Here is a 22,663-nt window from a genome sequence, read left to right on the forward strand (position 1 = left end):
AGGCCAGTTATTAGTTTAACCTGTTAATAATATCATATGTTCTGTAGGCCAAACCCAAGGAAAAAGATGCTCCTCAGTTTCCTGAAATAAGTATTGTTCAGATGAAAGCTATTGAGAGAACATCCCAGAACTGATTTCAATCACAAACAATAAAAATATAATCAGAAGATCTATGGTTGATGAAAATCTGAAAGTGATGTTGCTTTCAGTATTGTTGCTTTCAGATGCTTTTAGAGGATAGAATGCTTTATTTGCTTATTTGTTGTTTATTAAAATTCATTAAATGTATATCCTCATTTTCTGGGTGATATAGTCATATGAAGTGTGTTAGTGTTTCTTTAAGCTGTTTTATATTCATGCTCATAATTCACATCCAGCCATCCATGAAACACACTTTTAATAAAGAGATGCTTTTGGAGACACAATACATTATGTTAATGAGCACATGGTGACCTATAAATTCTCTTTCATTATGTTATGTGTTAGTGTCTGAATCTGAACAAAAGGTAAATTCATTGCATTCATTTTTGGGGGCACGTCCAGCAACGCCCAATCTAGTCATTCTTGTTCAGCACACTGTAAAAAAAAATCCATTTAAAAAATGGATAATGTACTGGCAGAAAATTACCAGGACATTATCCAGTAATTTCACAGACATTTCCGTTAACCCTAAAACACAGCGAAATGAAGTTGAAAATTTAAAATACAGATAAAACACCTGTAAAAAAATTAAATACAGAAAATCCTGTCAATTTAATACAGTACATTCTGCCGTATTTTTACGGATCATTTTAAGAGTGCAGAGCTATACAGATTTTGTATTTTTTTTTCACTGAATTTCAGTTTATTAAATGTATAGAACAAAAAAAAAAAAAATCAGTTTTCAATCAAATGGGCATTAAAATAGAGTTTTTTTCTAAGTTGAGCTTGAATGGCCAAATTAGGACCCTCCCCTTTTCAATGGGACAAACAAACCTGAACAATTAACCATCAGTCTGAAAGTTAAACAGGCTGGAAAAAACTAGTGCCAGGCATTTGGCATGAGAATATCATGAAGGTTAGTGAGCCACAGCTTTGACTGCTAAAAATATAAACAATAAAAATATCTTTATGTGATAACAAACAAAACTTGTCAAGCTATGAAGCAAAAACAAAGAAATGCTCCTGATTCGGTTCATGGTGCTGAGATGGGTCCAGAGGAACACAGGAGACTTCAGGAGAACATCCAACAGTGGAATTCCAACCGACTCAGCCTGTTTGAGATCACTGAACCTGATGAGGTGAAACTTTTTAAAGACTGCACTTTCTCTGATGTTTTGTAATGTTAGAGCTACAATTTTACACTTTCAAACTGTTCCAAGTTGAAGTATTTATTGGGCTATTTAAGTCATATTATGTTTCCCCCTGAATTTCATTTGGGGGGGGGGGGGGTTGGGGGGGATTAACATGAATAACTTGGCCTTTTAAGAATTTGATGATTCATACTGTGATCTTTGACTTTTGATTGACTTGGCAAATCTGAGAACATTTTGAGAAATAATTATAATATCTCTAGTAGAGATGTGAGATTGCTGGGGACTTTTTCTTAGGAGAGAAATATGAGAAGTAGGAGAGTTAACAAAACCCTTTCCAATTAATTTCATTGCTGTCTAGGATTAAAAATTGATATTTTAAAGAAATTTATTTTTTTACATTTTATTTCATTTAGTTTGCTTACAGTATTTATATGTTCACAGTTTAATAGATCTGCATCTTTTTTATTCTTTAGGACTCTGTATTCCATGGAGTTGTTCGTTTCTACCTCCAAGACCATATTTCAGGAAACTGTGCCACCAAATGCATTTGTATCTCGAGCACTACTACCGCACAAGAGGTCATTGAAACCCTGCTGGAGAAGTTTCAGTGTGATGGGACCCTAAATCCTTTCCCATATTCATTATATGAGGTCTTTAAAAATCAAGGTGACAGCAGGACTGAATTTAACTCTTGTTTGGAGACATGTTCTGTCTTTGTTGCCAGTTACTTAATGTTCTGTGTTTTTGCCATTTAGATGAAAGACAACTGGACCTTTCAGAAAAGCCTTTGGTGGTTCAACTCAGCTGGAGTAAAGATAAAGATGGCCGATTTGTCTTGAGGAATGACACTTGTGTAACTTTACAGGTGTGTGATATCACTGTCATAATGTAATGTACCTGAGCTGACATTATTTAAATAATCTTAACCAAGATGAATAAATAACAAATGTAATTTCTCATTGTTAGTTAATTTTAGGTAATGCATTATCTAATGGGAGCTTATTGTAAAGTGTTAACTAAAAACAACTTTGTTTTTTTTAGAATGGCTGTCTGGAAAATAAGGAAAAGGTTGGAGTAATCAAGAATTTTAAAAGGACATTTTCAAGGAAAGAGAAGACTAAAACGAAAGAGACAAAAAAAGTTTCATGCAGTCACTCATTGGAGAATGATGTCTCTGAAAGTAAAACAAACAGGTATTAAATATTTTTTTGTTGTTGTTGACCATAGCATGACAATCTTAAGATTTTTGTCCCCAGAAGCATTTGTGGTACATTTTTCAATAGGTTTTTATACACTTTTTATGTTAAATTCACTTTATAAAAGATCCACATTTCTAACTTTCATTTATGGGGGTAACATGGATAATTTGACATGGTTTAGTGTAAGATTTTTGCCCATCTTTTGGAAAATGCAGTTTTAAAAGTAAAAACAAACTATCACTTTTACCAGTAGATGGCTGCAGAGCTCCACTATTTGCTATGTGCTATTTGACTAACTGAAAGACATCTTTTCACAAGTTTTTTTTTTTTTTTTTTTTTTTTCAGTTGGATTCATATCTAAATATTATGAAATCACAATTATAACAATAAAAATTACTTTGTCAAAGTTTAGTATTTTTTGTAAATGCTAAAAACTGCACAATTGTTGAGTAAAAACACTAATAAACAGAGTAAAATTACATTTGTTTTTAGAAAAAAATATTATAATGTTCCAAAATTACATTTTGTTGCCTGGGGTCTCTGGAGACCCCAAAGACCATGAGTGAAGCCCCCAAACGAAGAACACACAAGGGTTCAAATGTTTTACTTATCATATAAAACCTAATATGTTTATTGTGACTTGAACTGTTTAAACTATTAAAAAAATCAGGCATCATATTGAGTGCAAATAACCATGTTAAAACAAAAAGTTGTAGACACCAGTGAAAATGTCACAGCTTTTATTTTACTGTAATGTGATCAGTTGGTTGGGAACCCTTAAAAGCTGGTGAATTTAATGAAAGGTAAAAAATGTATATTAGAAAAATATACAAAACACTTTGTGAATGACAAGGAAAAAGATTAAAAACCTGTGTTTCATTTAAAAAGAAAAACCTATATTTAGGTGCCTCTGCCTGTAATACACTGTAAAAAATGACCGTGATTTTAACAGTAAACGACTGTAAAAATGCTGCGGTGAAAAACTGTCAGTTGGTTTACAGAAAGTTTCCGTACTATATACGGTGAATAACTGTAATAGATCTAACGGTACATTTAATGTCATTTTACGGTAAAATACTAAATAAATAGTTTTTGTAAGTGAAAAATAACAATTCATTGTAAAGTGAAAAAGTGAAAAACCATAAATTGCCATTCCCACAATTCCCTGCGTGACACTTCACATTTGATATATTTTCATTGAAATAACTCTGTTTCTTCTTAGTTTTTCTCATTTTTTTTCTAATCAGTTATGTACATTAGGGTTTTATGTTACATCTAATGTTGTTAAATTAATGTTTATTGCATTTTTAAAATTTCATGCGTGTTACCATGATGGTGTTTAGTGTGTGTGTGAACGACACTGTGTGAACCTTCTATATGTTAGTGTTGTCCTCCTCAGCTTGTGGAAAATCTGCTTGTGATGAACTTTGATTCATTATGTGACTCTTATCACCACTGTGTTTGGTGACTGTCAGTGTATTATAAAGGTACAAAACAGATATTAGTACTTCATTAGGTTGGTAAATTAACATTATATCAGTTAATGAAATACGTTATTTTACCGTAAATTTAACAGATTTTTTTTTACGTTGCTACTGTATTTTTTACGGTAAAGTTCTGGCAACCACAGCTGCTGTTTTTTTACCGTAAATTTTACTGGGATTTTTTTTTACAGTGTAAAACATAATTTAATACATTTACAATGTCACCGCAAAATGCTTACGTAATAGATCAAGGTGATATAAAATCAACCGCTATTTTGTGTTTTTTGAAAGTTTGTCATTTGCTGAAATCAGTAAATCCTTCCAAACTCTGTTATGCTAAGCATATGCCTATTAAAGCAACATTCATTATTATCCCAAAAAAAATGTTGCATATTTTTCTCTTTATTACAGCGTGACACAAGACTACTTGGAAGTGAAATGGAATCTTCCACTCAGCATTTCTTTAAAGGAAAAAGGTATATTCGTTTATCATGGCACAATAAAATCACACAAATACACAATTCTCTGTACTGCTCAATTTACGTTTTACGTCATTAATTTCTGTTTCAGATGAGGATTCTTTCTTGCTTGCTGTGATAAATGACATCAACAGCTCCACAATTCACTTTAAGCTCTCGCCTGCATATGTGTTTTATCTGGTTGGACGATTTTTAACCAGTCAACCCGGGCAGAGGAATAAACCTCAGCAACTGACTGAACAGAGGCTTTGCAGTATATTTGACAAGATTGTAAACTTGATTCAAGACGTCATTGAGGTAGATTAAAATCTATTATTAAAAATGTAGGATGTACACCATGACTTCAAGATTTTATAAACTCCTAGAAATCATAATCACCATGATTGTTTCCCATTTAGAAAAAGAGGAACATTGCAGGGGCTCTTGCCTTCTGGATGGCCAACACATCCGAGCTCCTGAACTTTGTCAGACGAGACAGAGATCTGTGTCCAATCACACTCCAGGCTCAAAACAGTCTTGCTCAACTTGAGCATCAGGCTTTCAGGTATGATAAAACCGTGATTACATTGTGATGTTTGCAGTGAGGGCAATGGATTTTGAACGTTTAATTAAGCATGAATGTTTTCTCAGGTACCTGTCACATCGGCTTCAGGTTGATCTTGAAAACCACTTGCCTGCATTCTTTGCTGATGTAAAAAAGGAAACAGCTCAGACAAAAGAAATAGGTACATCTTTTTCTTAAATCTCCTTTTCAGTGCAGTTTCATTCAAGTTTATTTGTATAGCGCTTTTCACAATACATATTGTTTCAAAAATGCATGTCTGTCAGATGGATCAGATGTTGCAAGCTTGGATTTTCCCAGCTAACAAAAATATGTTCTATGAATGTTTTGCTAATGTTCCCATTAAGTTTTTGCATGTTCTCTGAACCATCAAAAAAAAAAAAAGCAAGTAGCGTAACATTTAAAAAACTTTAACTAAAATGATTCCATAAATGATGTATAAAAAATATTTTTGTGTTAATGTTTTGAATAGCTTACTAAAGACCATATATCACTGAATGAACATTCTATTAACTTTACTGGAAGAACATTTGTTCATAACTTTGAGAGAACCTTGCAAGAATGTTCTGCCAAAGTTCAGAGAATGTTACCTATTAGCTGGGTACAGGTTTAAACCCCACAAATGACGCTCAGTGAACTTTTAGCATTGCGCAGCTGAGCAAAAAAACTCAACCTTAAGTTGCTTCAGATGATAAAACATCTGGATTAAAGATGGTGACACTTTGTGTACTGTATCAAATTCAGACTTTGTTCTGTTCTGAATTTATTTCTTAGAAGGCATCTTGAACACTCTCATAAAGACCATGAGTTTGCTCCGAAGATGTCGGGTCAACCCTGCTCTGAGCATCCAGCTCTTTTCTCAACTCTTTCACTTCATGGGGGCCTGGATCTTGAACCAGTTCACTGCACCGGGATCAAAGCTGTGCTCAAACTACTGGGGCAAAATTCTACGGCAGCGTCTGAGACACGTAGAGGCCTGGGCAGAAAGACAAGGGCTGGAGCTGGCTGTTGACTGCCATCTTAGTCGTATAATCCAGGTAGTGTATCTGAAAAGAAGATGATGAGAAATGCAATCTGCAAAATGAAGTACACTCTTGAAAATAAAAATTATTTATTGGCATCTATGGTTGTGTGAAGAACGTTTAACATCCATGGAACCTTTCCAGTTTCTTTATACACTCTTATGTCCTGCTTACACCTGGTATTATGATGCATTTTGGTTGAACGGATCACAAGTAGACAAAGCAGACACATACCCATATCTTGTTTCCACTTTCAACCATTTCTATCCTGATTTCTTTGAGGGGAAGGTCTATGGGCGGGTAAATATTTGTCTTGTTTTTTCAGATCAAATGGACAAAATAAGCTCACGCAATTTACATATGAACATGCACAAAGATGATCAAAAAACACAGAGCCACAAGACGTGTTAGAAAACAGGAATGATGAGAGAACATTGCTTGGTACGTTTTTCATCTTCAAAGCAAACTTGGGTCTTCAGCCAACAAAGTTTAAACCTCATCTGGCTAGCACGAGTAAAGAGTAGGCGGTCTTTTGTGGCTGGTCGAACACATTCAACAACATTATCGTCTACACTATGAAAACATCCAGTTGAATGTGTTTTCATCTTCCTCTGGAAGTGGTCGAAAGTGAACAAGCTCGAAACCAATTTACAGTGTTATCCATTTGTGATCCGATCGACCAAAATGCATCTTAAAGGGATAGTTTACCCAAAAGTGAAAATTTGATGTTTATCTGCTTACCCCCAGGGCATCCAAGATGTAGGTGACTTTGTTTCTTCAGTAGAACACAAATGATGATTTTTAACTCCAACCGTTGCCATCTGTCAGCCGTATAATGCGTGTCAATGGCAACACCATCTATAAGAGTCAAAAAACACGCAGAGACAAATCCAAATTAAACCCTGCGGCTCGTGACAACACATTGATTTCCTAAGACATGAAACGATTGGTTTGTGTGAGAAAATGAACAATATTTATATAATTTTTTTACCGCTAAAACACCACTATGTCCAACTGCGTTCAGCATCTGGTTAGTGAGGTCAGAAAACATGTTCTGATGACGGAAGTGATGTCTCGCGCTTATACCTCAATAAGTGCGAGAGATCACTTCCGTTGTCAGAGTGCGTTCAGACCTCACTAGCCGGATGTGCAGGGCAGTTGGACATAGTGGTGTATTAGAGGTAAGAAATGATATAAATACTGTTCGGTTTCTTTCACAAACCGATTGTTTCGTGTCTCAGGACATCAGTGTGTCGTCACAAGCCACAGGGTTTAATTTGGATTTGTCTGTGCATGTTTTTTTGACTCTTATAGATGGTGTTGCCATTGCCATGCATTATACGGCTGACGGACAGCAACGGTTGGAGTTAAAAATCATCATTTGTGTTCTACTGAAGAAACAAAGTCACCTACATCTTGGATGTAGGAAAACATCAAATTTTCACTTTTGGTTGAACTATCCCTTTAATACCAGGTGTAAACACGGGTTTAGATATAAAGTTGTTGTTTTTTTTTGTTTTTGCTGTGATGCCATCAAAGAACCATTTTTGGTTCCCCAAAGAACTTTTCATTACCTGGTATTATTGGCAGACACTATACATGTGAGCAGCATGCGTGTGATGCTGACGCAGGAGCCGGCCAATAACGCGTTCACTTCGTCAACTGCGTATGACAACAGTTCAAGTTGTTGAATAAAGTCATTATTTTGTTTTGTTTTTGCGCACAAAATGTATTCTCGTCACTTCATAACATTAAGGTTGAACCACTGTAGTCACGTTGACTATTTTAAAGGTGCCATCGAATATGCCTCGGCATAGTTGAATAATTAGAGTTCTGTACATGGAAATGACATACAGTGAGTCTCAAACTCCATTGTTTCCTCATTCTTATGTAAATCTCATTTGTTTAAAAGACCTCCGAAGAACAGGCGAATCTCAACATAACACCGACTGTTACGTAACAGTCGGGATCATTAATATGTATGCCCCCAATATTTGTATATGCCAGCCCATGATCGAGGCATTACACAAGGGCAGCCAGTATTAACGTCTGGATCTGCACAGCTGAATCATCAGACTAGGTAAGCAAGCAAGGACAACAGCGAAAAATGACAGATGGAGCAATAATAACTGACATGATCCATGATATCATGATATTTTTAGTGATATTTGTAAATTGTCTTTCTAAATGTTTTGTTACCATGTTACTAATGTACTGTTAAATGTGGTTAAAGTTACCATCGTTTCCTACTGTATTCACGGAGACAAGAGCCGTCGCTATTTTAATTTTTAAACACTTGCAGTCTGTATAATGCATAAACACAACTTCATTCTTTATAAATCTCTCCAACAGTGTGTAATGTTAGCTTTAGCCACGGAGCACTATCAAACTCATTCAGAATCAAATGTAAACATCCAAATAAATACCATACTTATGCGATTAGACATGCTGCATGACGAGCACTTTGTAAAGATCCATTTTGAGGGTTATATTAGTTGTGTGAACTTTGTTTATGCTGTTTAAGACAAGCGCGAGCTCCGTGGGCGGGGAGCGTGAGCATTTAAAGGGGCCGCAGCCTAAATTGGCTCATATTTAATGATGCCACAAATTAGGCAGTTAAAAAAATTTATTAAAAAGAACCTATGGGGTATTTTGAGCTGAAACTTCACAGACACATTTAGGGGACACCTTAGACTTATATTACATCTTTTATAAAGACGTTCTACGGCACCTTTAATGATGTCTTTACTACCTTTTTGGACCTCAAAAGGTGCAATGACTTTGCTGCCTATGTGTGGTTCAGATACCCTCGGATTTCATTAAAAATATCTTAATTTGTGTGTACTTAATGACAGAAATGTAATTTTTGTGTGAACCATTTAAAAACGGTTCACTGAAAGGTTCTTTGGGAACCAAAAATGTTTCTACTATGGCATGGCTGCGAAACCCTCCTTTTGGAACCTTTATTTATAACAGTTGTTTTGAACAATATTATTTAGATCTTTATCAGCATCAAAAGATCTGACCCATCCATGATATGATTGGTCAGTTATTTCCTTAAAAATGTTGCTTCTCCTCAGGCGACAATTCTCTTGACCATGACTTCTTCCTCTACACGAGATGCCTTGATGATTCAGTCCACATGTTACAAGCTGAACTCCCTACAGCTAAGAGCACTGATGAGCAAATATCATTATGCCCCAAATCAACCCCACTTTCCAGACGTAAGTGAAGGAAAATGATAACTGGCATAAAAATCAAAACGGCTATGCGTAATTGTCTACATAGTGTTTGTCATTCATAGGCACTGATAGAGCGCGTAGCCGGCTTGGCAGAGACATCAACAGACATTCTGAGAGGAGAGGGAGGAGAAATCCGACTGGAAGAGGAATTAGAGCTTCACCTGCCTTTCCTGCTGCCTGAGGATGGTTATTCGTGTGATTCCATCCGTGGCATTCCGAAGGGATTTGAGGAGTTTTTAGAGCCCATCTGTCGCAAAGGTACTTTTCAAGCCAAGTACCTTTATTTATATAGCGCTTTATCCGATACAGATTGTTTCAAAGCTGCTTTACAGTGATAAACAGAAAAATAAAGATTAATGATGCAAAGAGAGTTCAATTCTGCTATAAAGCAGCTCTAAAAAGACAATAGTGCCATTCAGCTGAGGTCAGTTCAGTGTTGATTCAGTTCAGTTCAATAACTTTGTAAAGTTCATCAGTTGAAATGATAAAATAGTGATGTCATCATCCAGCTCAATTCAGTTAAAGTTTACTTCTCATCCAATAGTGACGGTGCAGTCAAATCAATAATATTACTAAAGCATTAACTAACAATTTTTTTAAATGCAAAATTTGTGTATGTCAATATTGGTAATAATGGACAGTCAACTAACAAACAAACAAACAATGAACATTTGCATTTTTAACTAATGTGAACAAAGATTAATAAACACTACAAGAAATGTATCACTCATTGTTACTTTATGTTAGGTATTGCATTAACAAATAAGACCTTATTGTTAAGAGTACCATAATTTTATAGCAATATAATATCAGAACTTATTTTACAACAATTTGTTTACAATAATAAGACAATGTGAGATATGTCCACACTGATATTTGCAGGATAACATATAATAATGACATTGAAAAGGTTTCATTTCATCTTTAAGATAAACATTGATATTTACTCACCCTCATGTCACTCCAAACCCATAAGACTTAAGTTAATATTCAAAACACAAATTCAATTTTTAACAAAACCTGGGAGATTTCTGTCCAGGTAACCAAATCTTAGAAGATCTCAGGTCATAAAGTTATCGTAAAATGAATCTATATGAATCGAGTTGTTTAATCCAAGTCTTAAGAAGAGCCACAATCACTTTATATGATGAACAGACTTAATTTAAGTTTTTTTTTTTTCATATATAAACAGACACATAGAGTGTATCGCATATGATAAATAAGGTAAATACTCGTGCATGCTAGAACAAACGTCACTAGTGCATGCAGTGCTTCCCACAGGTTTGAAATATACTTGCACTGGTAGCCAGGTGAAAATTTACCCACGACACAAAAAATGGTCAACTACATGTGACAAACAAAAAATAATGTGTGATTTTTATTGAAATTAATTTTAATTACAAAGGCTACTAGTACATTTAATTACATACTAATATTATGCATTATTATGCATTGTAAATTATGCAAAATTACAGCATTTAAATGGTAGAGTTCTCCTTGCTTTGTCATATATTGTCTCTCTCAGTGAATGGGACACTGATTTTACTGATACTAGTTAAATATATATATTGAATAATATGTGTCAAATAATGTTAGTCTTTTCTTCCTGTGGGGGAGCATCCCAGCCAGAGACTACAACATAGTTTATTACGAATTAAATGGAATTAAATGGACGCAGCGTATGTGTGGAAAGCAGTTGAGCTTATGTATGTGATCACTAATGTGTACATGTCAATCAATTACCTGAACTTTCAATAGACAAATCTTTCTGGTTTCATTCAAAATATTTTAATTTGAGTTTAGAAGATTACAGGTTTGGAAGGACATGTGGGTGAGTATGATGACAGAATTTTCATTTTTGGGTGAGCTCTCCCTTTAAATGTTCCTTTTGTGAGAGTGTAGAGTCATTGCATAGACAGAAAACTGACAAACTTGCACCTTTTCTAGGTCTCTGCAAATTAATTCCTCATTCCAACTGTGTTGGGACTTGGACCATTTTCTTTGACCAGTCAGATTGTTCCACAGAGAGTTCAACTTGGGTATGTTGCTTATTTACAGATAAAACATAAATTAAAGTTATCAATTCCTAACAATTGCAAAAAATTGTTGAAATAGCAATGAACCTCATCCTTATCCATCAAGCACATCTTGACTATGGAGGAGCTGTTGATGCGTTTAACTGTTAATCAATTCAAGGCAAGCTTACCTAAAGCTTTTCTGCAGTAATTCTGAAACACTCTTTATACATGTTATTTTATCAATATTAGAAACCTGATCCAGTGAAAATAACTCTAAAGAAACCTTTGCATGGTGGAATGGGAGTGAGCATTGTAGCAGCCAAGGTACGTCATTTTGTAGCTATTTACAATCAGGTTTCATTTGCTAACTTTAGTTATCTACATTAGTCAAAAGTTGTGTCTGTTAACATTGGTTAATGCATTGTCAACTAACAAACAAACAATGAACACTTGTATTTTTAACTAACTTTAAAAAAGATGAATAAATACTACAAGAAATATATCAATCATTGTTAGTTTGTTAGCTAATGCTTGAACAAATTAAATCTTGCCATAATTTTATAGTAATACAATATCAGAGATTATTTTACAATAATCTATATCTATAATCTACAATAGGCTACAGTAATATTATACAAAAAACATTTTGTATGTACTTCCACTGGAAATATTTGATTGATTTACATAAATTCTTCATATATATCTTACAGGGGCCTGGACAGGAGAAGCTTGGCATTTTTATCAAATCTGTCGTCCAGGGAGGAGCAGCAAATTTGGTTGGTATCATTGTGCAAAAAACAAAAACATGAGCCATAAATGTCCCTATTTGCATCATATTATTTACTATTGAGTTTTGATGAAGGATGGCAGACTGAATCCAGGCGATCAGTTACTGAGTGTGGATGGCAAAAGTCTTGTGGGAGTGTCACAGGAAAGGTGAAATAATCAGAATATTACTTAATTATTTAGTGTTATTTAAGCCTCTTATGTACAGTATCTCACAGAAGTGAATACACCCCTCACATGTTTGTAAATATTTTATTATATCTTTTCATGTGACAACACTGAAGAAATGACACTTTGCTACAATGCAAAGTAGTGAGTGTACAGCTTGTATAACAGTGTAAATTTGCTTTCCCCTCAAAATAACTCAACACACAGCCATTAATGTCTAAACCGGGGGCCACAAAAGTGAGTACACTCCTAAGTGAAAATGTCCAAATTGGGCCCAATTAGCAATTATCTCTCCCAGGAGTCATGTGACTTGTTAGTGTTACAAGGTCTCAGGTGTGAATGGGCAGCAGGTGTGTTAAATTTGGTGTTATCGCTCTAACTCTCTCATACTGGTCACTGGAAGTTCAACATGGCACCTCATGGCAAAAACCTCACTGAGGATCTGAAAAAAAGAATTGTTGCTCTACATAAAGATGGCATAGGCTATAAGAAGATTGCCAAGACCCTGAAACTGAGCTGCAGCACGGTGGCCAAGACTGTGGTTTAACAGGACAGGTTCCACTCAGAACAGGCCTCGCCATGGTCGACCAAAGAAGTTGAGTGCACATGCTCAGCGTCATATCCAGAGGTTGTATTTGAGAAATAGATGTATGAGTGCTGCCAGCATTGCAGCAGAGGTTGAAGGTGGGGGGGGTCAGCCTGTCAGTGCTCAAACCATACGCCGCACACTGCATCAAATTGGTCTGCATGGCTGTCGTCCCAGAAGGAAGCCTCTTCTAAAGATTGTGCACAAGAAAGCCCCCAAACAGTTTGCTGAAGACAAGCAAACTAAGGACATGGATTACTGGAACCATGTCCTGTGGTCTGATGAGACCAAGATAAACTTATTTGGTTCAGATGGTGTCCAACGTGTGTGGCGGCAACCAGGTGAGGAGTACAAAGACAAGTGTGTCTTGTCTACAGAGAAGCATGGTGGTGGGAGTGTCTGGTGGTATGGGGCTGTATGAGTGCTGCCAGCACTGGGGAACTACAGTTCATTGAGGGAACCATGAATGCCAACATGTACTGTGACATACTGAAGCAGAGCATGATCCCCTCCCTTCGGAGACAGGGCCGCAGGGCAGTATTCCATAATGATAACGACCCCAAACACACCTCCAAGATGAACACTGGACTGCCCAAGCATGTCTCCAGACCTAAAACCTATTGAGTATCTATGGGGCATCCTCAAACGGAAGGTGGAGGAGAGCAAGGTCTCTAACATCCACCAGCTCCGTGATGTCGTCATGGAGGAGTGGAAGAGGACTACAGTGGCAACCTGTGAAGCTCTGGTGAACTCTGTGCCCAAGAGGGTTAAGGCAGTGCTGGAAAATTATGGTGGCCACACAAAATATTGACACATTTTCACTTAGGGGTGTACTCACTTTTGTGGCCAGCGGTTTAGACAGCAAATTTACACTGTTATACTATACAAGCTGTACACGCACTACTTTACATTTTAGCAAAGTGTCATTTCTTCAGTGTTGTCACATGAAAAGATATAATAAAATATTTACAAAAATGTGAGGGGTGTACTCACTTCTGTGAGATACTGTATGTGTTAGGCATGACAAGAACTGATGCACATTTGGTAGTGAAAAATGATTTAATAAAGATCCATTTCAGGGCTGCAGAGATAATGATGCACACTGGAACAGTTGTAACACTGGAAACTCTGAAGTCAGCCGCTGTACATTATGGTTTTGCAGGGGTATTTACCCAGGCACCACAAACAACATCTAAAGGTAGTAATATTAAGCACATTTAATTATTATAATTATACATGAACCATTTTAAAAACACTTAAATTAAAAATCAGTCATGTGAGAGCAATGTTTGTATCGCCAATATATAATCTATGGCTTTGAACATATGTATACTTGTTTCATATTTGTTAGATCACGATAATGGTGGACAGTCAAAGCAGAAGTCAAGTGTCTCTGATCTCTGTGACAGCACTGAACCAACAGAGTCTGCTCCATTAAAACCACCAGAAACCTTTAGAAATCAGCACACAATCAGCAGACCAAACACAAAACAAAACCAGAAATTACTCAAGAAGAAACTGGAGTATCGTTCAAATCCCAACCTGACATGTGAGTGTTTATACTTGCACATCATTTTATGTTTGTTTATTTGTTGGTTTTTGGGTTGTTAACCTCTATTTTCTATTTCCATCAGATATGCCTGTTGATTCAGTATCCCATGAAAATATAATGTTATCTTTCTCTTCTGACAATTTAATGGATTCTGTGAGTATCATTGATATACTATTTAATATACTGTTATAGTTTTTGTTAATATTTTGAAATAATTTATTTGTATATATTTTTATATATTTATGAGTTTTTAAATGTCTGTATGGTCTTTATTAAGGTCCCCCTGCAGCTTTATCTTTAATAATCAAAATGACATATTTAAATGTTTTTTCATGTGAAAATAATTTCATTATGCCTTAAAATAGTTTGAATCTGACTTTACACCCTTGCTTCAGTATATTCGAAACCATTAATATGCAAATTAGTCCCCGCCTCCACCCAATCACACAAGTTCGGACTACCTGATCCACTCAGTCAGCTGCAGTAAACGATTCACAATGGCAAGTGAAAACGTCGTCTGCATCTGATGTGGATGTGCCAAAGTCCCTTTAAGACGAGTCATTTCACTCGGTGGCCATCTTTGAAACGCCTCTAGGGCATTCAAGTGCAGCTCCTATCTCTTTGAATGGGGAAACATCAAATATTCCAAAACTGTCTGCCAAGCTTTCAAATAAATTTCATATTTGAAATCACCAATGAAATCTGACAACAACTGTCTCTTAAATTTAGTTTCTAAATGCACAAATCATGGCTAAAAACTGTATTCTTCAGGCTGGATCAAGCTAATGCGCATGCGCAGTCCTAAATGCGCATAATGTCTCTTGTGCCTCATTTCGGAGGCACTCGTCTGAATGTTTCTATAGGAACCGGAGCTTCTAACGGCCCTGTAGTGACGCGATGACTTTACCAATCGCGATTGGCTATTATTTAAGAGGCGGGACTTATTCCGCCATATTGAGCGTTGCACTTTCTCCCATTCAAAACAATACGATATACGCATCTTGTGTTATTCTATAGTCTTTGGATTTGCTCAGCATCGACGCGGGGGAAAGGAAGGATTCACTACTTAATCCCCCCACTTATGAGGAGCTTGTGGTGGTTGTGACTCAGGCTGTGGAAAAATTAAATATCAAGTGGCCCCGTGAAAAAGAAAAATAAGCTGAATGAGCATTTCCTGCAATCTAGAACACAGCCACCATTCTTTGCCGATCTGCATAACGGGTTATGTAGATCATGGAAAAAAAGGTTCTCCTCTAGAATATCTAGCTCTATTGTACATAATTACAGCAGCATACAGGAGAACGGTTATGGGACGATGCAGTGGGATGAAGAGGCTTTGGCCAGCTACCTCTCACCCGATGCTTCCCACCAAACCTTGCCACACTACATCTGCTTTGGCGGTGGGTCAGGCTGGTGCGTGCCTGCACACTACGGCCATTAGGGCTGGACAATTTATTGCACAATACGAAAAATAACACTGAAATCATGCTTAAATGCGATTCTTAGTGCGATTATGAAATCGCAAAGGCGATTATTATTATTATTTTTTAATGCGCAGCTTGTCAATGAAGTATGGCTCCTACTGCTAATCCATCTAAAAGCACTGTGAGTTTGAGTCGCAACACGTGTCAAGCATCTTTCCAGACATGAGAAGTATTTGTTAACATCTTGTCCAACAAAAGACAACATTTAATAATTTAAAATGTTTTACTCCAAACTCATACGACAGTTGAGCATCCTTCTGTGGCTTCTTACACAGAATAAGGCAGTGATGTATTTATGAGTCATGTTTAATCAATCAAAGCGTTTCAATCTTCTGTTTATTCAGCTACAGTGATATGACACGTTATCTTCTTCTGCAGCAGGGCATATTTGGAGTTTCTGTGCAAGAGCGCCCTCTGGCTTTAAGATGGAGAAGCATTTACTACTGATCACAGAGCCGTACAGCTCTGACAAGCTACGCATAAAATAATCGCAGCCTTTGCCAAATTGCGTGCAGTTTAATCGTGGTAAATCGTACCCTAATGGCCATCATGCAGGTGTACCAGGCTGACCCTTTGAGGCTGAGAGGGTCATGCCTGGTGACATTAAAGTGTTAGTTCACCCAAAAATGAAATTTCTGTCATTAATTACTCACCCTCATGTCGTTCCAAACCCGTAAGAACTTTGTTCGACTTCGGAACACAAATTAAGATATTTTTGATGAAATCAAAGAGGTTTTTTAAATCCCCTATAGAAAGCAACGCAAGTACCACATTCAAGGTCCAGAAAAGTAGTAAAGACAAAGTTAAAACAGTCAACATGACTACAGTGGTTCAACTTTAATGTTATGAAGCTATGAGAATACTTTTTGTCTGCAAAAACAAAACAAAAATAATGATTTTATTCAACAATTTCTTCTCTACCCTGTCATTATCTTATGCTATTTAAACTGTATAGACAGTGCAGGCTTCCAGGTTCTACATCAGATGCTTTGTCTGACTCTGAGATGGTGAATAGGAACACGGTTTGTGTAACATTAGCATCACATTATTAGCTGTTTGATAATGTAGTCAAGCCACAGGCTAATCGTATTAATTACCGTTATGTATCCGATGTTGTAGAGAGCAAAACATAAAACATCTCGGGTTACAACTCTAACCCTTGTTCAGCTGTCTGAACAAGGGTTGCACGTGTGAAACCAGTCCAATCTTGATTGGTGATGCATCATGACGTAACCAGTGACATGGCATTTGACGGCGTACACAGAAGCTACAAAGGGACGCCGTACAATAGTGTCAGCTTCTGATAGGTCGAAACAAGTCGCTCTCAGGCATACGAAGGTGTGGCAAAGGGACATAGCATCTCGTTCCCTTCTTGGGGAGCAAGGGTTACAGTCATAACCCAAGGCGTTCCCTTTCGAGGGGGCTCAAAGTCAGGTTGGTTGTCTTCAAAAACAGCATCTTTAGAAACGCTTTGAATATCATAGAAAGTCAGTGGAGAAAGACATTTCATTATAACATCGAAATATACATGACACATATTTCACCAGCTACAGTATATTGCTATATGTACCCAATTTTTCCTGTCCCTTAAGGTACTTTTGTGCTCACTGTTAAAGGTGGGGTAAGTAGTTTTTCAAAAAACGCTGTTGGACACCAACCCAAACAAACCCACCCCTCTCTTCATTGCTCAACCTCCAAAGCTCACACTCTAATCCTAACCAACCTGCTGAGTCAGTCTCGAATCCCGGCCCGACCGCCGCTGGCAGGTGAGGCGAGTGCACTAATAATGACACTAAACACCTCATTCTCTAGCGGTCGTCAGTGTGCAGTGGTTTACCTGCACAACTCTCATTATCTGGCCACTGTTACAGGCGCAATGCGAGAGTGGATGTCTGTTTATCACAGTTGGCGTGCAACAAAATGCTTCATGAAAAATAAAGCGCAGTTGATGAACGAACAACAAGGAAGCACAAAAAAAATGTACGTACAGTACACAAGAGTAAATACAAACAAGTGTTCGTTGTTAGACGCCAACAGCACAGCAGCTCCAGAAAATCAATGACACTGTTACTCACGTGTGAAGCGGAATCAAAGCAGCCTCTGTTTTCAGGTCTTCTCCCTCCAGCGCTGGAAAGCTTTTCTAATATTAACGCGGGTCCTAAAGCGTTTGCCCAGTCATAAACCTTCATTCCACTGATATTCTTTTGAGCTCTTTTTTGTTGTCTCATCTCTCTTTTTGCAGTTTTTTTTTTTATCAAATCTCTCTCTTGCTCATTCTATCTTCTCATACATATATACATAATACATAATCCACCAGCTATATTGCTATATGTACCTGATTTTTCTTGTCCCTTAAGGTACTTTTGTGCTCACTGTTAAGGGTGGGGTAAGTAGTTTTTCAAAAATGCTGTTGGACATATTGATATTTGAAATCAACCCAAACGAACCCAGTCATATTATTTTGTGCTCTTTTGTATTGTCTCATCTCTCTTTTTGCAGTTTTTTTAATCAAATCTCTCTCTTGCTCATTCTGTCTCCTCAACCGGTTACACATTTATTGTTGGTGTCGGCCGACTAACTTCCATACAGTGTTTTTGAAAAACTATTTACCCCACCTTTAAAATGCTTACAGAGCATAATACAAATGACCCCACATGTTTGTGACTTTTTGTGAATTTTTGAGAATGTCTTTTGTGCACTGGATTTTTAGGGAGAAAATACTCAGCAATACTGTTGACTGATTAATTTGCACATAGTTCGTCTTAAAGTATATTGAAAACACCACATAGACATATAAACAACATTAAAATATTGATTTTAACCACAGGGTGAAATCTTTTAATAAAAGAAAATAAAACTTTAAGTTTTATTTTATTTTTTTAAAGATTTTTATATTTTATTTTAATTAATGTTTATTTAATTTCCAATAATATTTTTTTATGGTTTTGGTGCCAGATTGGTTTTTGTTAATGATGATAACCATGGTACAGATACTGTACATGTTGACCTTGCTATCTTATCTCATATATTTCTATATCTCTCCCAGGTGAATCCTAAAAACACTCTTTTAAGCACAGAAACTCATCACAGAGAATATCTGACCCTGCCAGCATCCAAACTGCACAGCAATAAGGTATCCAGAATCACAGAAAAACCTCAGCGTATTCCTGCACTTCCCAGGGATCTGCAAAACATCAACATTATGGTATTTTTGTGTTGTACTTTTATTGCCATGTTAGATATTTGTGCTTCCATAATCTTTGCATTAGAAGCAAAAAAACAGTTTGCAGATAGGGGAGAGCAGGGCTAGTTCTCTCTTTCTCTCTTTTTCTAACTCTCTCTATCTCTCTCTCTCTCACACACACACACACACACACACACACACACACACACACACACACACACACACACACACACACACACACACACACACACACACACACACACACACACACACACACACACACACACTCACACTCTCTCCATACATGTGCAAAACACCAGAGTGTAAGAACCAGGAATTTTTTTTACTAGTTGATTGTAATAATATTTGACTACTGCAAATGAGGACGTTTGACCATTACAAGTATAAGTGTATAACTTTGTAGTATAATTGACTTTCAACACAAAATGTTTTACCAACTAAGAAGAAGAGCATTTTTAGAGTTTCATCCCTCTGCCTAATGTAAGCTTAAGTATTGGGACGGTTTAACTTAAAGCAAATGTAAAAGTGCAAAAGCTAATATTTAGTTGTAAATCCCTTGCATGCAATCACAGTCTGTGACCTATAGACATCACCAGACTCTTGGTTTTATCTGAAAAAGATAGTGACATCTATCTTTTTCAGGACATTCCAAACTGGACATTCCAAGTCAATTTCCAGATATAAATCCTACTGAACAAGCATTTCATCACCTGAAGAGACTAAAGGCAGAAACTTCCCAAAACAAGCAACCGTTGAAAATGGCTGCATTAAAGGCCTGGAAAAGCATTTCAAAGTGTGAAACCAAGAGTCTGGTGATGTCTATGGGTCACAGACTCACTCCTGTGATTGCATGCAAGGGATTTACAATTAAATATTAGCTTTTACACTTTCACATTTACTTTAAGTTAAACTGTCCCAATACTTATGCTCACAGCATAAGGGGGGGTGGAAACTCTACAAGTGCTGTTCTTCTTAGTTGGTAAAACATTTTGTGTTGAAACAGCCAATAATAAAATGTGACATTCTGTACTTCTGCCTCATATTAATCTTTTAGATGTCTTGGCACCACAGCTAACAGAGCAATTTTGTCTTTATTGTTCCAATACTTATGGAGGACACTGTGTGTATATATGTGTGTGTGATTAAACAAATTCAAATTTTATTGCACCTACCCACATTCACAAAGAATAACTTGCATCTCAGAAACAGGCACATTCTCAAGACAATCTTTGGAGTGTAGAAAAAGGATGCCCTCTTGTGGACAGATCAAGGTACTTGAAGAAAGAGCAACAACTGAGCAAATGGAATAGCCTTTCAACTATAAGCCCAATGAATTCCAGCTTGTCCAGCATGGGACACAAAAATGGACTCTGGAAGGTCCCGACAACTACCCAGCCCATGCCGCTATCACAGCCGAAACGAATGGACGTCCCCTACTCGCCACAAGCCAACAGTCTTTCATTTAGTACATTCCGCCAGCCTGCAGAGACTCAAATTATGTCTCAAGCACACCATCGGTATCAACATCAGAGCAATGTGTCACCATCTCAAAGACCACAGCAGGTACTCAAGAAAAAAACAGTCGTCTTCCACTCATCTGTGAAGACATCCCAGAATAACACACCCTCACTACGCTTAAGTGCTAATCTTGAGCAGAAAGTGGTCGACAAGACTAGTAAACTCCCTACTACAGACCTGCTGGAACAGGAAGTGCAGCAGCTGCAGGCCAAAGTGCAGCGCACCCTACAAGAGAGTGAACGTCTACGCAGACTCGCTCTAGAGCTGCAATTCCAGAAGAGACTAGAGGAGTACCAGCAGAATGGTGATGAAGATGAGGATGAGGATGATGAGAGCCATTCGGGGGCAGAACGGAAGTGGTTTCAGACAGGAAGTGATGTAGTGGTGAGTTTCTTATTTGTACACTGACTGAAACATCACAATAACAAAACAACTTAATTGTCAACCAAGGTTAAAATTTCTCTTTGACCAAACCAGCAATATATAACACATATCATGAATCAGAGGTATTAAGAACAACATAGAAAGACTCTTAAACACTAAAATACATTTTATTAATGTCATTGTAGAGTAACTGTGAGAAGAACGGTGAGAAGAATGCAGCTGATCGGCAAAAGGAAGGCCACTTGTCTCAAGAGGACAGTTTGAAAGATACTTGACTGTATTTTAGAATCAATCACTGATTACCATTGGTTTAGACTTGATAAATTTGTCTAACATTGATTTATGTAATTGCAGATAGAATCAAACATGAATATATGGGATACGACAAGAAGTTCTCTTCTGGGTTAGTCTCAACTCCAAACTCATAATTCTTCACAGCAGTTCTGCTTTTTTAACTTTCAAAAATAGGGGAGAGTATCATTTTCATTGTTAACTTTAGTGAGTGTTTCTCAGACTAGGATTGTTTTAATGGTAATTGAATGTCTTTTCAGTTCAATTTAACTCCGTAAAGCCTGACATATTAAGTAATAGTCAGAAAAATCTAAGTTTGAAGTGGAACAGTTTATTGGACCTTTTTTCAAGCAATTCATGTTGTCACGGTTATACGGTAGGTGGCGCTATTACGCATCTTCTAAAAGAGTATTGAATCTCCGGATAAAAACAGGCGAAGAAGAAGCAGAAAACAATGCTCATGCACGTTGTTATCTTTGAAAAAAAAAAACCGCAATTTTCTCAGCTTTTTGTTCAGGTTTTTTATTTTTTATTTTATTTTTTTATTAAACTTACCCACATTCAGTTGTGAATGAATGGATAAAATGTTTTTTTTGTTGTTGTTGTTGTTGTTAGTTTAAAAGCATAGGCTCTGTTCTTTCTTTTGACATTTTGCATGTTCAGATATTCATAAAATAATCTGGGGGCCATGAAAGTTTTGTGAAAATAATTAAAAATGTTGTTGGTGAAAAAAAAAACAATGCAATACATGGATGATTGAGAGACGAACAAATAAACATTCCTCAAAAGCTTGTTGGATCATACTTGACAATCACATTTTTAACATGATTTTTATTAAAACTGGTGTATAATCAATAATTTTATATATTTTTTTGTTTTAATCTGACATTTATGAAAATTGTTCTGAGATCACAGTTCAATTATATCATCTTTATTATTTATTGTTTAATATCTTTATTATTCTTTATTGTATGTCCATGTTTTATTGTATTGTTACCCAGAAGTAATATTTCAATGTAATCAGGTGTTTCTTTCATACTCTTACAGTGACGTCAAAAGCTTCAAAACACAGCGAGCCCCAGAGAATCTGACCTTTAAGGAGCGTCAGCGGCTGTTTTCTTTGCCAATGGTCACTACAAGTAAAGTCAAAGTGTCCTGATAAAAAGGCAACCCACCAAGATATTTTTTTTCTGAAGGCTTCTTGTCTATCATTCAGACAATGTGGTGTATTAAAACAATAGACAGGTGGCATAGTTGATCTGAATTCACCACTGCATTTCAAATAGTGCACTGTGTAATAGATATATCCTGTAGGAATATATTAATAATAGTGGAAATAGAATAGTCATCATAGTGACTTTAATGACATTTGCACTGCTTTTTCCAAT

The 22,663-nt window shown here is 36.6% G+C and overlaps 1 protein-coding gene across 1 annotated transcript; it reads left to right on the plus strand.

Annotated features, from left to right (window-relative positions):
• Nucleotides 1-1,139: 1,139 nt before the first annotated feature.
• On the plus strand, nucleotides 1,140-22,434 carry LOC137007150 (afadin). Its single transcript, XM_067368468.1, has 26 exons — nucleotides 1,140-1,280; nucleotides 1,769-1,961; nucleotides 2,051-2,160; nucleotides 2,337-2,488; nucleotides 4,390-4,454; nucleotides 4,549-4,754; nucleotides 4,856-5,001; nucleotides 5,088-5,182; nucleotides 5,794-6,056; nucleotides 9,122-9,265; nucleotides 9,346-9,541; nucleotides 11,231-11,322; nucleotides 11,551-11,625; nucleotides 12,012-12,077; nucleotides 12,164-12,237; nucleotides 13,921-14,039; nucleotides 14,193-14,390; nucleotides 14,476-14,492; nucleotides 15,411-15,534; nucleotides 15,681-15,806; nucleotides 17,470-17,643; nucleotides 18,235-18,263; nucleotides 18,924-19,082; nucleotides 20,286-20,984; nucleotides 21,170-21,255; nucleotides 22,323-22,434. Exons 1-26 carry the CDS (start codon nucleotides 1,140-1,142, stop codon nucleotides 22,432-22,434), a joined length of 3,861 nt encoding a protein of 1,286 aa, XP_067224569.1.
• The last annotated feature ends 229 nt before the right edge of the window (nucleotides 22,435-22,663 follow it).

Source organism: Chanodichthys erythropterus, chromosome 18 (genome assembly GCF_024489055.1).
Source record: "Chanodichthys erythropterus isolate Z2021 chromosome 18, ASM2448905v1, whole genome shotgun sequence".
Classification (NCBI taxonomy): Eukaryota; Metazoa; Chordata; class Actinopteri; order Cypriniformes; family Xenocyprididae; genus Chanodichthys; species Chanodichthys erythropterus.

Excerpts from the sequence above, each read along its gene's own strand:
- LOC137007150 (XM_067368468.1), top strand. The coding sequence starts at position 1,140 with ATGAAGCAAAAACAAAGAAATGCTCCTGATTCGGTTCATGGTGCTGAG. Across the intron at positions 2,161-2,336 it reads ACACTTGTGTAACTTTACAG|AATGGCTGTCTGGAAAATAA; the intron begins GTGTGTGATATC and ends TGTTTTTTTTAG. Across the intron at positions 4,755-4,855 it reads TGATTCAAGACGTCATTGAG|AAAAAGAGGAACATTGCAGG; the intron begins GTAGATTAAAAT and ends TTTCCCATTTAG.